The following is an 11438-nucleotide window of genomic DNA, read 5'->3' on the forward strand; positions in this document are numbered from 1 at the left end:
GTATTGTTATATCCTGATTTAGTAGGTCGGCATATTAGAATTAAAAATGAACCAAAGTTAGGGACATGTTTAAATTATATATATTAACATTTTACACCTTTTGGGAATGATTTCAAATATGGGATCAATAAATTTGCATAGAAATATACATGTACATGTTAATGAGAGTCTAGATAGGGATTACAGAATAGCGAATAATGGAAGAATCAAGAATATTGGAGAATGAGCAACAAAATTCCAAAATAGAGCTTAAAAAGTTAAAGCAATCAGAAATGAAGACCCCCTCCCATATCTTCCCCCTCTCCAGTCAAGTCCAAGGAGACTTATTTTAAAGAGTAAGAGACTAAAATAACTTATAAAAAAGGCAAAGCAGATATTTGGGATATATTTCATCTCTGTGATAAGTGCTTTTATATATGATTCATATTTTGTAACAGCAGAAGCCAAGCTTTCATAAATATGTTTGTAAACAATGAATATGGGGTCAAATGAGTTTCATAGCAACAGATGCTCTATAAAATATTGTTGTAAACAGACTAAAGATATATGTCAAATCAATAGTTAGATGTACTATTTTATTATTTGTCCTACAGACAGGACAGGTTGTTTTGTAAACAACAGTAACATGTGTTTTGGAGAGAATGATTCATGAAAAGTTCACTGTCCTAATGATATATATGTGATACTTGCATCTTGCATTGGATTATGTTTCTATGTGTACCACATTGCAGTGATATTAAGGGGAGATAACTTTTGTTATCTTAAAGCCAATGTGATTTGATAGATCTGTTAAAAGTGATGAAAATGGTAGACAGTCAATGTTTTAAAATATCGATTTGCAAAAAATGTCTTTAATTCAGAATGAGAAATGAATTCTCTGATGTTTGTATTAGAAACATTTAAGGCAGTGTTAAATGAGCATACATCCTGATGTTTGTCTATAGCATTGTTCACATTGACAAAAAGTGCCCTTTTTAAATGAGCATACATCCTGATGTTTGTCTATAGCATTGTTCACATTGACAAAAAGTGCCATTTTTAAATGAGCATACATCCTGATGTTTGTCTATAGCATTGTTCACATTGACAAAAAGTGCCCTTGTTAAATGAGCATACATCCTGATGATTGTCTATAGCTTTGTTCACATTGACAAAAATTATCCTTGTTAAATGAGCATACATCCTGATGTTTGTCTATAGCTTCGTTCACATTGACAAAAAGTGCCCTTTCAATCAGTTTGGTATACCGTTACACAATTTTTATGGCTTTATAAAAAGGGCACTGTTATGAGGATAATATCATTGTTTTATCATTTGCTTCTTGTAAGAACAGAGCTGTATATATTTCTGGTTGCCTGAGGTTTAAAAAAGTATTTTATGAAAAATGTTGAATCCAGAATTTGATCAAATATTATAATATAGTTTAAATGATTTCTTATATTTGATCTCCTACTTATGCTCTATGTTGTTCATTAAAGGGACATGAGACAAAACAAGGGCAGTATACTGAAAGCATCAGTAGACTACATCAGAAAACTCAGGCGAGATCAAGAAAGACTCAAATATGTGGAAGATAGACAGAGGAAGATGGAAGCAGCTAACAGGAAAATGATGTTGAGGATGCAGGTAAAGGAAAGTTTATAACAGGATCCTTTATCATTAGGAAATTAAGATTTTGAATTTTATTTAACAGAAATGGTGGCTTAAGAACTTTTATTGTCCAATCCTAATCTAAAGACATTTTAAAAAATTGGTTAACCACCCTTTCTATAATTTATAAAAAAAAATGCACCCAAAACATATGAAGTTGGATATTCTACTTTTTTACGTTTACATTTTTGGTGACAAAATTCATTTGTAAGGTCCAAGGGAAGTAACTCTAGTTAACCATTATTTTTTTTATTTCAGCAACTTGAGTTAGTATTGAACGCTAGTGGAATGACAAGTGGTATGAAGGATGATATGGATCAGTTAGCCAATTTGTCAGCACAATCTGCCTTTCAAGTTTCTCATTCCTACGAACAAGAAATAGAACAAACACCTGCTGTGATAGTGACATCCTCTCATGGATCTTTTGAAGACTTTATGGACGATAGTTCTCCTGTCAGCGGAGATCCTATGTTATCATCAAACCCAGTCAGTCCTAATTCCGTAAATGATTCTAGTGATTTATTCAACTGCTGAAGAGAAATGATTGGAGATCATGTGTAAGCTCTCTTACATGAGCATATCGTTAATCAGTTGACTCATTACGATTTGTTCTGTATTTGTACAGTTTTTTTCAAGTGCTTAATTTAGACCTGTCTTAAAACTTGTACACAAAATTACTTATTCTTCACAATTTGAAGTACTTAAGTTATAGTTTGGGCTTGCCCAGAAATATAAAGCTGACTTGTTGGTCTACAGTGCCTTAAATGGTTGGGATAAATCAGCATCAACTACAAAATTGTAAAGTATCTATCACTCTACATCTACAATGCAGAATTTTCCAAAACCCAAATACATCCCTTGCTGTAAATATTTTGTTAAAATTGAGTCTTCCAACTGTTTGAAGTTGGGGTTCAGATGTAGATATGTATATAATCAGATTGTTATGATGTATATATTCATTAAACAGATATCTGGCAGTGCTAAATGTGACCTAATGACAAGTTTTATCATTGTGTCATCATTCAATAGACTTAGGGATAGTGCAATACTACACAGAAATATTCAAAGATTGTTATGGTCATCATTAAATGCTATGAGATATTTTTTAATTTTTGCTGAATTTGTACATAAGATGAATACAGTGAAACCTGATTAAACCAAACATCTTTGGAATAAACCTGATTAAACCAAACATCTTTAGAATAAACCTGATTAAACCAAACATCTTTGGAATAAACCTGATTAAACCAAACATCTTTGGAATAAACCTGATTAAACCAAACATCTTTGGAATAAACCTGATTAAACCAAACATCTTTGGAATAAACCTGATTAAACCAAACATCTTTGGAATAAACCTGATTAAACCAAACATCTTTGGAATAAACCTGATTAAACCAAACATCTTTGGAATACCATTGTTTGGATAAGACAAGTGTTAACTTAACACACAATAGATTACTCATAATCATTGTACGTCCTGCTGCAAAAGTTAACTTAGGACAGGTTTGTGGTTATGTCAGATTTCACTGTTTTCACAGTTATCATCGCCATGTATTATAGAAATACAGATTTTTTCAAACTATAGTTGAAGGTATTAAGCTTGATCATCATTAATTATTTAGTTTCATAAATATTGACTGTATTTTTTATTTGTACATTAAACAAAAAATAATATCCATTCCAGATAAAAATATATAATATATGTCATCATGTAAATGCATCTGTGTGACAGCTATTACTGAACTGCATGTAAGGTTTTATTTTCCTTGACAGAGACTTTAATTTCACTAATTTTTAATTAGCTGGAAACAGGAAGATTTAAACTTTATGTTTTTTTTTTAACTCTGAAATTTCTGTTTCTCTTATTTTCAAAGAAAGTGCTAAAATCGATAAGACTTAAGAGGACAAATTTTTACTGGATAATGTGTGATTTGGCTAGTATGATTTAAAAAAAAATGTATGAATTGAATGCTGTGGTGTATGTTAGCTGTTCGCCATTAATGACATTAGGTGTTGAAACCAAGGTAGCTGACAATGGGAGCTGTGAGAAAAGGTTAGAGGCAAATATTGGAAAATCAAAATATCCATCATATTAAAAAAGTTATGGACACCATTTGTATATAATTTCATTTCAGTTGAGAATGTATAAGTAATTTCATTAAGATGATTGAATGTAATATCCAATTTTCAACAACTTATTTAAATTTAATCATGTATATGATTTGTTGTTTAATTGTACTCATTTTCTTTTTAATTTTGTATGAGTTCTCATTACTTTTGCAATGTAGACTTTTTACTTTAAATTTAATCATCCAGCAAATAATTGTGTCATTGCTGACAGATTATTATCAATTAATATATCACACAGCAAAGGAGAAACAAAAAATATGTTTTGGGGAAAGTGAAACTCAAAATTTTTATTTTGTCTTGTTATTCTAAAAACAATTATATTTAATCTTCAGTCGCCCTGTTGAGGCTGTTGTTTTAATACAGGTTTTCATTTTGCATGTTGACTATACAAGGTAACCATTTAAACCTCAAGTTTTGACTGCCCACAATAAATGTTGTGCATGAATACGTAGATCTGTTGTAGTACTGTTCGTCAAAAGGCCATTACTTTTGGAAGAGAATGAAACCTTACAAAAAGTATTGATACAACTAGAAGTATTTTGCTACATTTTTTTAAATGAATGGTTTCAAATTTAATGACATTTGAGTTCAGTGGGTGGTTGTAGAATGTTCAGTTATCAGTTGGTGTTACTGCGGCTCTATTCACCAAAAATTCTTACCAGTTAAAAAACTTGCAAGTCTTGAAATACTCAGTGTAACTTAAGAACAAATTTCAATGGTAAGATTTTTGTAAAGAGTTGCTGGTCTGTATAGACATGAAGATTAACAAAAAGTGTAGCTTTTATTATTACTCAACAGCATTTCGTAAAAAGAAAGTTAAATGGTTGTATAAATTGATTATGATTATAATTACTGTTATTCAATTGGAAAAATTCTGTTGAAAACATTTACAATGTTGTTTATTTCATAGGAATGTAAATTTTATCAATTTCACGTTTACATGAGACCAAAGTTTTATGGAATAATTTCTTGTTATTTTTCAGTCAAAAGGCTTCAAAATTATGATTTTGTTAGAAAAGGACTTAAGTTATCAAGGGGTTTCTATTGTTACAAAATGTCTTTTATAAATGATTGTATTTTAGATGTAGATAATATAATTCTAATGTTAAAATGATACAAAGATTAAAATACTGTTGTTGATAAAGAGAGCGATAGAATTAAATACCATGTTTGATGTGATGGTTTGAAGAAGATACCTTAAAATTGTAAAGTTTTATTTGCATATTACCTTCAAATGCAAAGTTTTATTAGAATATTACTTTTAAATATAAAGTTTTATTCAAAGCTATGCAGTAATTTGACAGTTAGTATTTCGATTTACAAAAGAAGAAAAGGGAGAGAACTGTTGGTGCTAATACAAGAGAGATAGCATACAAATAAGACATTTTGATATTAATACATGGTATGATTAATTCTATCCTCTTGTTGTTTGTTAATGAGTTAGAGTCTTGATTTTTTTAGATTTTATACTACAACTGTTGATATTACTTGAATGGAATAAAAGATTGAAAATAAAACTTGTTTACAATTTAGTGCACAAATGGGTTATAATAATTATAACACTGATACTTCTCATATCCCAGAAAACATTTGGTAGAATGAAACCAGATTTAGAACTAGTTCTTAAGTAGACCTTTCTTAATGTATGGCATATAAAGCTGAAATGGTTTGACTTAGAAAATAAAATTCTGTTTGCCATCAACTACTTAACAAAAGCATTTGTGAGAGGTAATTTGTAGTATGGTTCCACATCTTTATCATTTTGGCAATTATCCAAATTCCAGGATGGCTATGGCTTCTTAACAACCCAATATTGCAAGAAATATCCTTGTGAGTTTAAAGAACCCATTTGGTCTCTATTTAATATGAATGACCACGAGATAAAATTACTAAGTAGGATTTTATTCCTGGCCAATAATAATAGGGAGCTTTACGTTTTCCCTTCTGTGTATCTGTTCGTCTGGCTCAGATCAGGTTAAAGTTTAGGGTTACCGTAGTTTACCATCAAGTTGTGGTCACATCAACTTGAAACTTGTATACATGTTCATCATGATATCAACTTTTAAAAATATATGCAAAATGAGGGTTTTGACCAAGATTTTCTGTTTCACTGATCAGTCCGTACCTACCATTTCTTATACTTATACCAAACCAATTGCAAAGTTTCAATTACAAACATGTGTTGCAGGATCTCAATATTGACGACTTCAAGTCTAAACCTCCTGATTGCACCTGTGCTAGTTCCTTATTCATATATAATCCAGCTGGCCACGTTATTACTGGTGACCAGAACATTGTCAATGACTCTTCTCTGCGAAATGTGTTATCCAAAGGCCCGAAATAATGTGAGCCTAAATCCATCAATTGGAACCGCAACTTCAAAATACTGATGGATTCAGTCGAGGATTATGCCAGGCAATAGGTTAAATGCAAGAAAGAAGACGTAGATACTCTTTCTGAATGGATTATGGCTGTGAGGTCGTTGATACAAATCAGAATTTAAAAACTGAATGGGTATAGGAATGCCCATGCTACATCAATCTTTAAAGATCCTAATGTTGCAAAACACCTGTCCTACCTCCACGACAAATATGTTGTTGTCCCTGCAGATAAAGCCCCAAACAACATCATTTTTGTGTGTAGATCACATTACATAAACTGCTTGGTAAATGAATAAGATATTGACAATTCACTTTGAAACTCAACATATACACCCACGACACTTACCAGGGAGGAAATCCTGGATAGTAATAGGTCTGTTTTATATTCCTTTGGAATTTCAACCAAAGATAAAGAACTGGATCCTCCATCACTATTGGATACCCAAACTACATAAGTTTCCTTACAAACAACGTTATATTGCTGGGTCTTCCAAGTGCTCCGCGAAACCTCTTTCTAAATTATTAGCATCAATTTTATCAGCTATCAAAGCAGGGCTTCAAAGTCATTGTGAAACCACCTATTCTAGAGGTGGCTTGAATCAGATGTGGATACTAAAAAATTCCAAAGATCTTTTAGAGTACCTACAATCTAAGTCTCTTCCATCTTGCAAAAGTATTAAAACATTTGACTTTTCTACACTTTACACAAGTATTCCCCATTCCAAACTTAAAAGACAAATTGAAAGAGTTGGTCCTCCTTTGTTTCATAAAAAAGAATGGCCAACATAGATACAAGTATCTTGTCTTAGGGAGGGATACATTGTACTTTATAAAAAATCACTCTGACTCAAACAAAAAAAATTATCTGAAACTGACATTATCAAGATGCTTGATTTCTTGATTGAGAGATTGGAGAACCCGTTTTTCAACAAACAATCGGCATTCCCATGGGAAACAAATGTGCTCCTCTTCTTGCCGACTTGTTCCTTTGTTCATATGAGGCTGACTTCATACAGGAACTTCTTAGGGAAAAAAAAAGAAGTTAGCAGTATCCTTTAACTTTACTTTCCGCTATGTAGATGATGTTCTCTCACTAAATAACTCTAAATATAGTGACTATGTTGAACGCATCTATCCCAGCGAACTTGAGATAAAGGATACAACAGATACAGCTAAGTCTTCCTCGTATCTTGACTAACATCTAGAAATTGACAATGAGGGCCGGTTGAAAACACAACTTTACGACAAAACGGATGATTTCAGCTTCCCAATTGTGAACTTTCCATTTCCATGTAGCAACATTCCAGCAGCACCTGCATACGGAGTATATATCTCCCAGTTGATACAATATTCCAGGGCTTGTTTTTCCTATCATGATTTCCTTGATAGAGGGTTGCTGCTCACAAGGAAGCTATTTAACCAAGAGTTCCAAGTGGTGAAGTTGAAGTCATCCTTTAGTAAATTTAACGGACGCCATCACGAGTTGGTTGACAGTTATGGAATATCCGTTCCACAGATGATAGCGGATATGTTCCAATTTTCGTAACTATAATTCCGTCCCCCTTTCCCCGAACGAGACCTACCGAATTAAGACTTATTACCGGGTTTGTACTAACATGAGCAACACGACGGGTGCCACAAGTGGAGCAGGATCTGCTTACCCTTCCGGAGCACCTGCGATCACCCCCAGTTTTTGTTGGGGTTCGTGTTGCTCAGTCTTTCGTTTTCTATGTTTTGTTTTGTGTACTGTTGTTTGTCTGTTGGTCTTTTCTTTTTTAGCCATGGCGTTGTCAGTGTATTTTTTACTTAAGAGTTTGAATGTCCCTTTGGTATCTTTCGCCTCTCTTTCACTGATTATGTTATAGTGTGAACTGAACATGGAAATATCTGGACACATTCTTATTTATAATTTCCAATGTGGTCTATGCTATTCAAACTTAAAAATTGTTATGAAAATAAGATGTAACAAAGATTGTTTGTTATTTGCAACTATTTCCTAAAAAAACAGTAAAATCCATTTGGAAACCCATTAAAAGATAGGGCATTAGTTTCCACATATATATATATATGGTATGTTTGGCAGTCTCTAAGTACTACTATTGTCATGTGAAATGGATATAATTTTTGTAACCATTTGAGTCCCAATTCCAAATAAAAACCCTTACTTGAAAAAAATTACCGCAGATAGATTGTGTGATTTTTGGATGTCTGCAGATTTTCAAAATAAATTGTACAGTACATGTATACTCCCTTATTTGTAGTAAATAAGAATTCGTTTGAACAATGATTTAAAATTGAGATATCTTATACTATGTTGGGTATGCCTCAATGAGACGGTAACCCAATGATTCGCTCTCACCCCATATGGAATTTACATATATATCGTATTAGGTCACTAACACACCATGTAACTAATAATACAATGTACATATATAGTCAGATGGTAATTTTTATTGTATGCATATATAGTCAAATGATAATTTGGATCGGATCTTTAATACCCATAATGTACTTTTGTTCGTATTTAATATCGTTTTCTGTCCGGGACATTTTCCCAATTCTATATCTCATTCAAGCCACTTGAATCTTTCCCAAATCATAAGGCAACCAATGAGAACCAATATTTGTTACGTAATAATTTCAAGATGGCGTGTATATAGTATGAAACTAATAGCGCAAAAAGCAACAAGAATAGAAAAATGCTGTCATTAAAAATAAAAATAAAAACTATCCTCAATTGTCAAAATGTCATATTCGTTTTTTTGGTTCCAAAATATAGGTGAGCGACACAGGCCCTTTAGAGCCTCTAGTTTCATTTGATTTGCGTCAAGTGAAATTTTTACAACGAATACACAGCCATATACTAGTTCGGCGCCATTATTTAACAACAAAATATCTTTTTTTTGTTTTTTTTTTCCATATATATAGATGATTGACATTTATTTGTATAAACATATAGTCACTTTGGACTCAGTTCTATCATCTGGCAATAAAACCCATTCACAGAAGTGCGTCCGTTTGGCTGTACTGGATGTATGGCAAAGCAGCAACGTCCTGTCGGAATAAGGATATTTAATCCGATACCTCGTGTAGGATAAGTGTGCCACGCTTATTGCACATAATAAAACCCTTGAAATAAATCTTTTAGAGATCTGTAGGTGGCATGTTGCAATGAAAAATTCCTACCCCTATCCAACATGCATTGGCTTATTTTCAATTGGCAGTCGAAATTGCCACACTTAATCCAGGTTGACAGCCCACTTTTCAGAACTTATATTCTATATACCTAATTGTAAATACTGTTAAGTTTTCGTCCTGAATATACATGAAATAGTTGCAACTGGACGTTCAGCAAATGTATATATATTTTGCTCTTTTTTTTTTACCGCACACCAACACTACCAGCAAGGGCATACAATACAAGGAACCACAACTGTGGCCCTGGTGTATAATTATAGTAGTTACAGATTGAGTTCGTGTTTTGTTTTTCACCTTTGGGACTTTTAAATTTCATTGAAAATTGTTATTGTCTGGTTTTTTTTTCGCTATGCCTGTTGATATTATTGAGCTGATATCGTATTCATTAGTAAATACTTAGGGCTTGCGCTTCGTTCCAAAGTGATCTTATCATAAAGGAACGGCGGAGTCTTTTGTTATTCCACAGGCAATTATTCCATAAAGACACCAGTGAGATAAAAACATATGTTTTGCTTGCTGTTATACCATAATGATATTCACCTACTTCAGCTTACATGTTAAAATCACAGTGACATACATATCTTGCAAGATCAGTAGACAATTTAGCACATTTAATAATTTACCAACAAAGCATTGTGCAACTTCTGAAATACAAACCGTTAAAAGCTTCTGAAAGTCTAACATCATAAATAAACATTTTTTATGCCCCCGCCGAGTGGCGCGGGCTTTAAGGTTTACCCTTGTCCGTCCGTCCTTAAGTACGTCCCGAAATTGTTTTCCATTCTCGAACTTTAGTTTGCCTCAACCAAATGTTCTGAAACATATACATAATGCTCATTACCACCAAACACAGATCAAGTTCAAATTTGGGTGGCGTCACTTTCACCATTCTTGAGATATGTCCGTTTATAAATGGAAAAATTGCAAAATTTTTCGTTTCCGCATTCTTACTTTATTTTGCCACAACCAAATGTGCTTATTTATACTACCAAACACAGATCAAGCACGGGTGGCGTAACTTACACTGTTCTCGAGTTACCCCATTACTGTTTGTTATTGAACAAAGAGAGCACTCAAACACCCAAGCAATCTCTTATGACAACATACCGAAACAAATGTCCTTAAGTTTCAAAGCAAACAAAACGTCAATACGTATGAATTAGTACATTGACCTTGCATATTTACATGTGGGGGCATCTGTTTCCCATGGACACATTCTTCGTTTATTTATTCAAATGATTTATGTTTTATTAAACTTTGGTCTCCTGCTGACTAAAACAACCCGTAAAGCACTTGACTCACTCCCAAATAAAACTGACAGGAAAAAAAACCTTGTCCCGTATAGTATAAATTATTTCTCCAAATGATCGATGTCTCGATTGTAGTCTTTTATTTTGTTGACAAAATGCATCTGTGAAATGGTACACTTCTTCATTACAGAACTCCACATTGTATGACATCATGTGTGATAGATACAGAACTCCAAATTGTATGACATCATGTGTGATAGATACAGAACTCCACATTGTATGACATCATGTGTGATAGATACAGAACTCCACATTGTATGATATCATGTGTGATAGATACAGAACTCCACATTGTGTGACATCATGTGTGATAGATACAGAACTCCACATTGTATGACATCATGTGTGATAGATATAGAACTCCACATTGTATGACATCATGTGTGATAGAGTATTGTACATATACTAATAATAATAGTGACGTAGCCAGGCATATAACTGTTATTCATATTGATCGTTACTGGGAGGTCTTTAAAAAAAGTAAACCCTATTTAAAGCTTATCTATCTGCTTTTAATAAGATCAGGACGATCCCTAGCGCCAACTTGAACCGGATACTTTCATATTTATACCGCGTATCGCTATTCCCTTTTGAAGGAAATGCGAGAATAATGAATAAATGCTACTCAATTGGCGATTTTTCACAAATTTTATCATTCGTAACTCTCCAAAGGACTTTATAATAATACAAACTACTAAAAACAGAGAATTTCAGCGTCAGGCCTAGGGTATCATCGTTTTTCTTGATTTGTAGGAAAAAATACCCT

General features: G+C 32.9%; 1 protein-coding gene across 1 annotated transcript in view; it reads left to right on the forward strand.

Annotated features, from left to right (window-relative positions):
- Positions 1-5300, forward strand: part of LOC127701653 (microphthalmia-associated transcription factor-like) — a 31442-nt gene extending 26142 nt beyond the window's left edge. Inside the window, exons 7-8 of the mRNA XM_052205681.1 lie at positions 1479-1626; positions 1909-5300. Coding sequence (XP_052061641.1) covers positions 1479-1626; positions 1909-2184 — 424 coding nt within the window. The 3' untranslated portion in view covers positions 2185-5300. The remainder of the gene's footprint in view (positions 1-1478; positions 1627-1908) is intronic.
- The last annotated feature ends 6138 nt before the right edge of the window (positions 5301-11438 follow it).

The sequence above is a fragment of the Mytilus californianus genome, unplaced genomic scaffold (assembly GCF_021869535.1).
Source record: "Mytilus californianus isolate M0D057914Y unplaced genomic scaffold, xbMytCali1.0.p SCAF_1, whole genome shotgun sequence".
Lineage (NCBI taxonomy): Eukaryota > Metazoa > Mollusca > Bivalvia > Mytilida > Mytilidae > Mytilus > Mytilus californianus.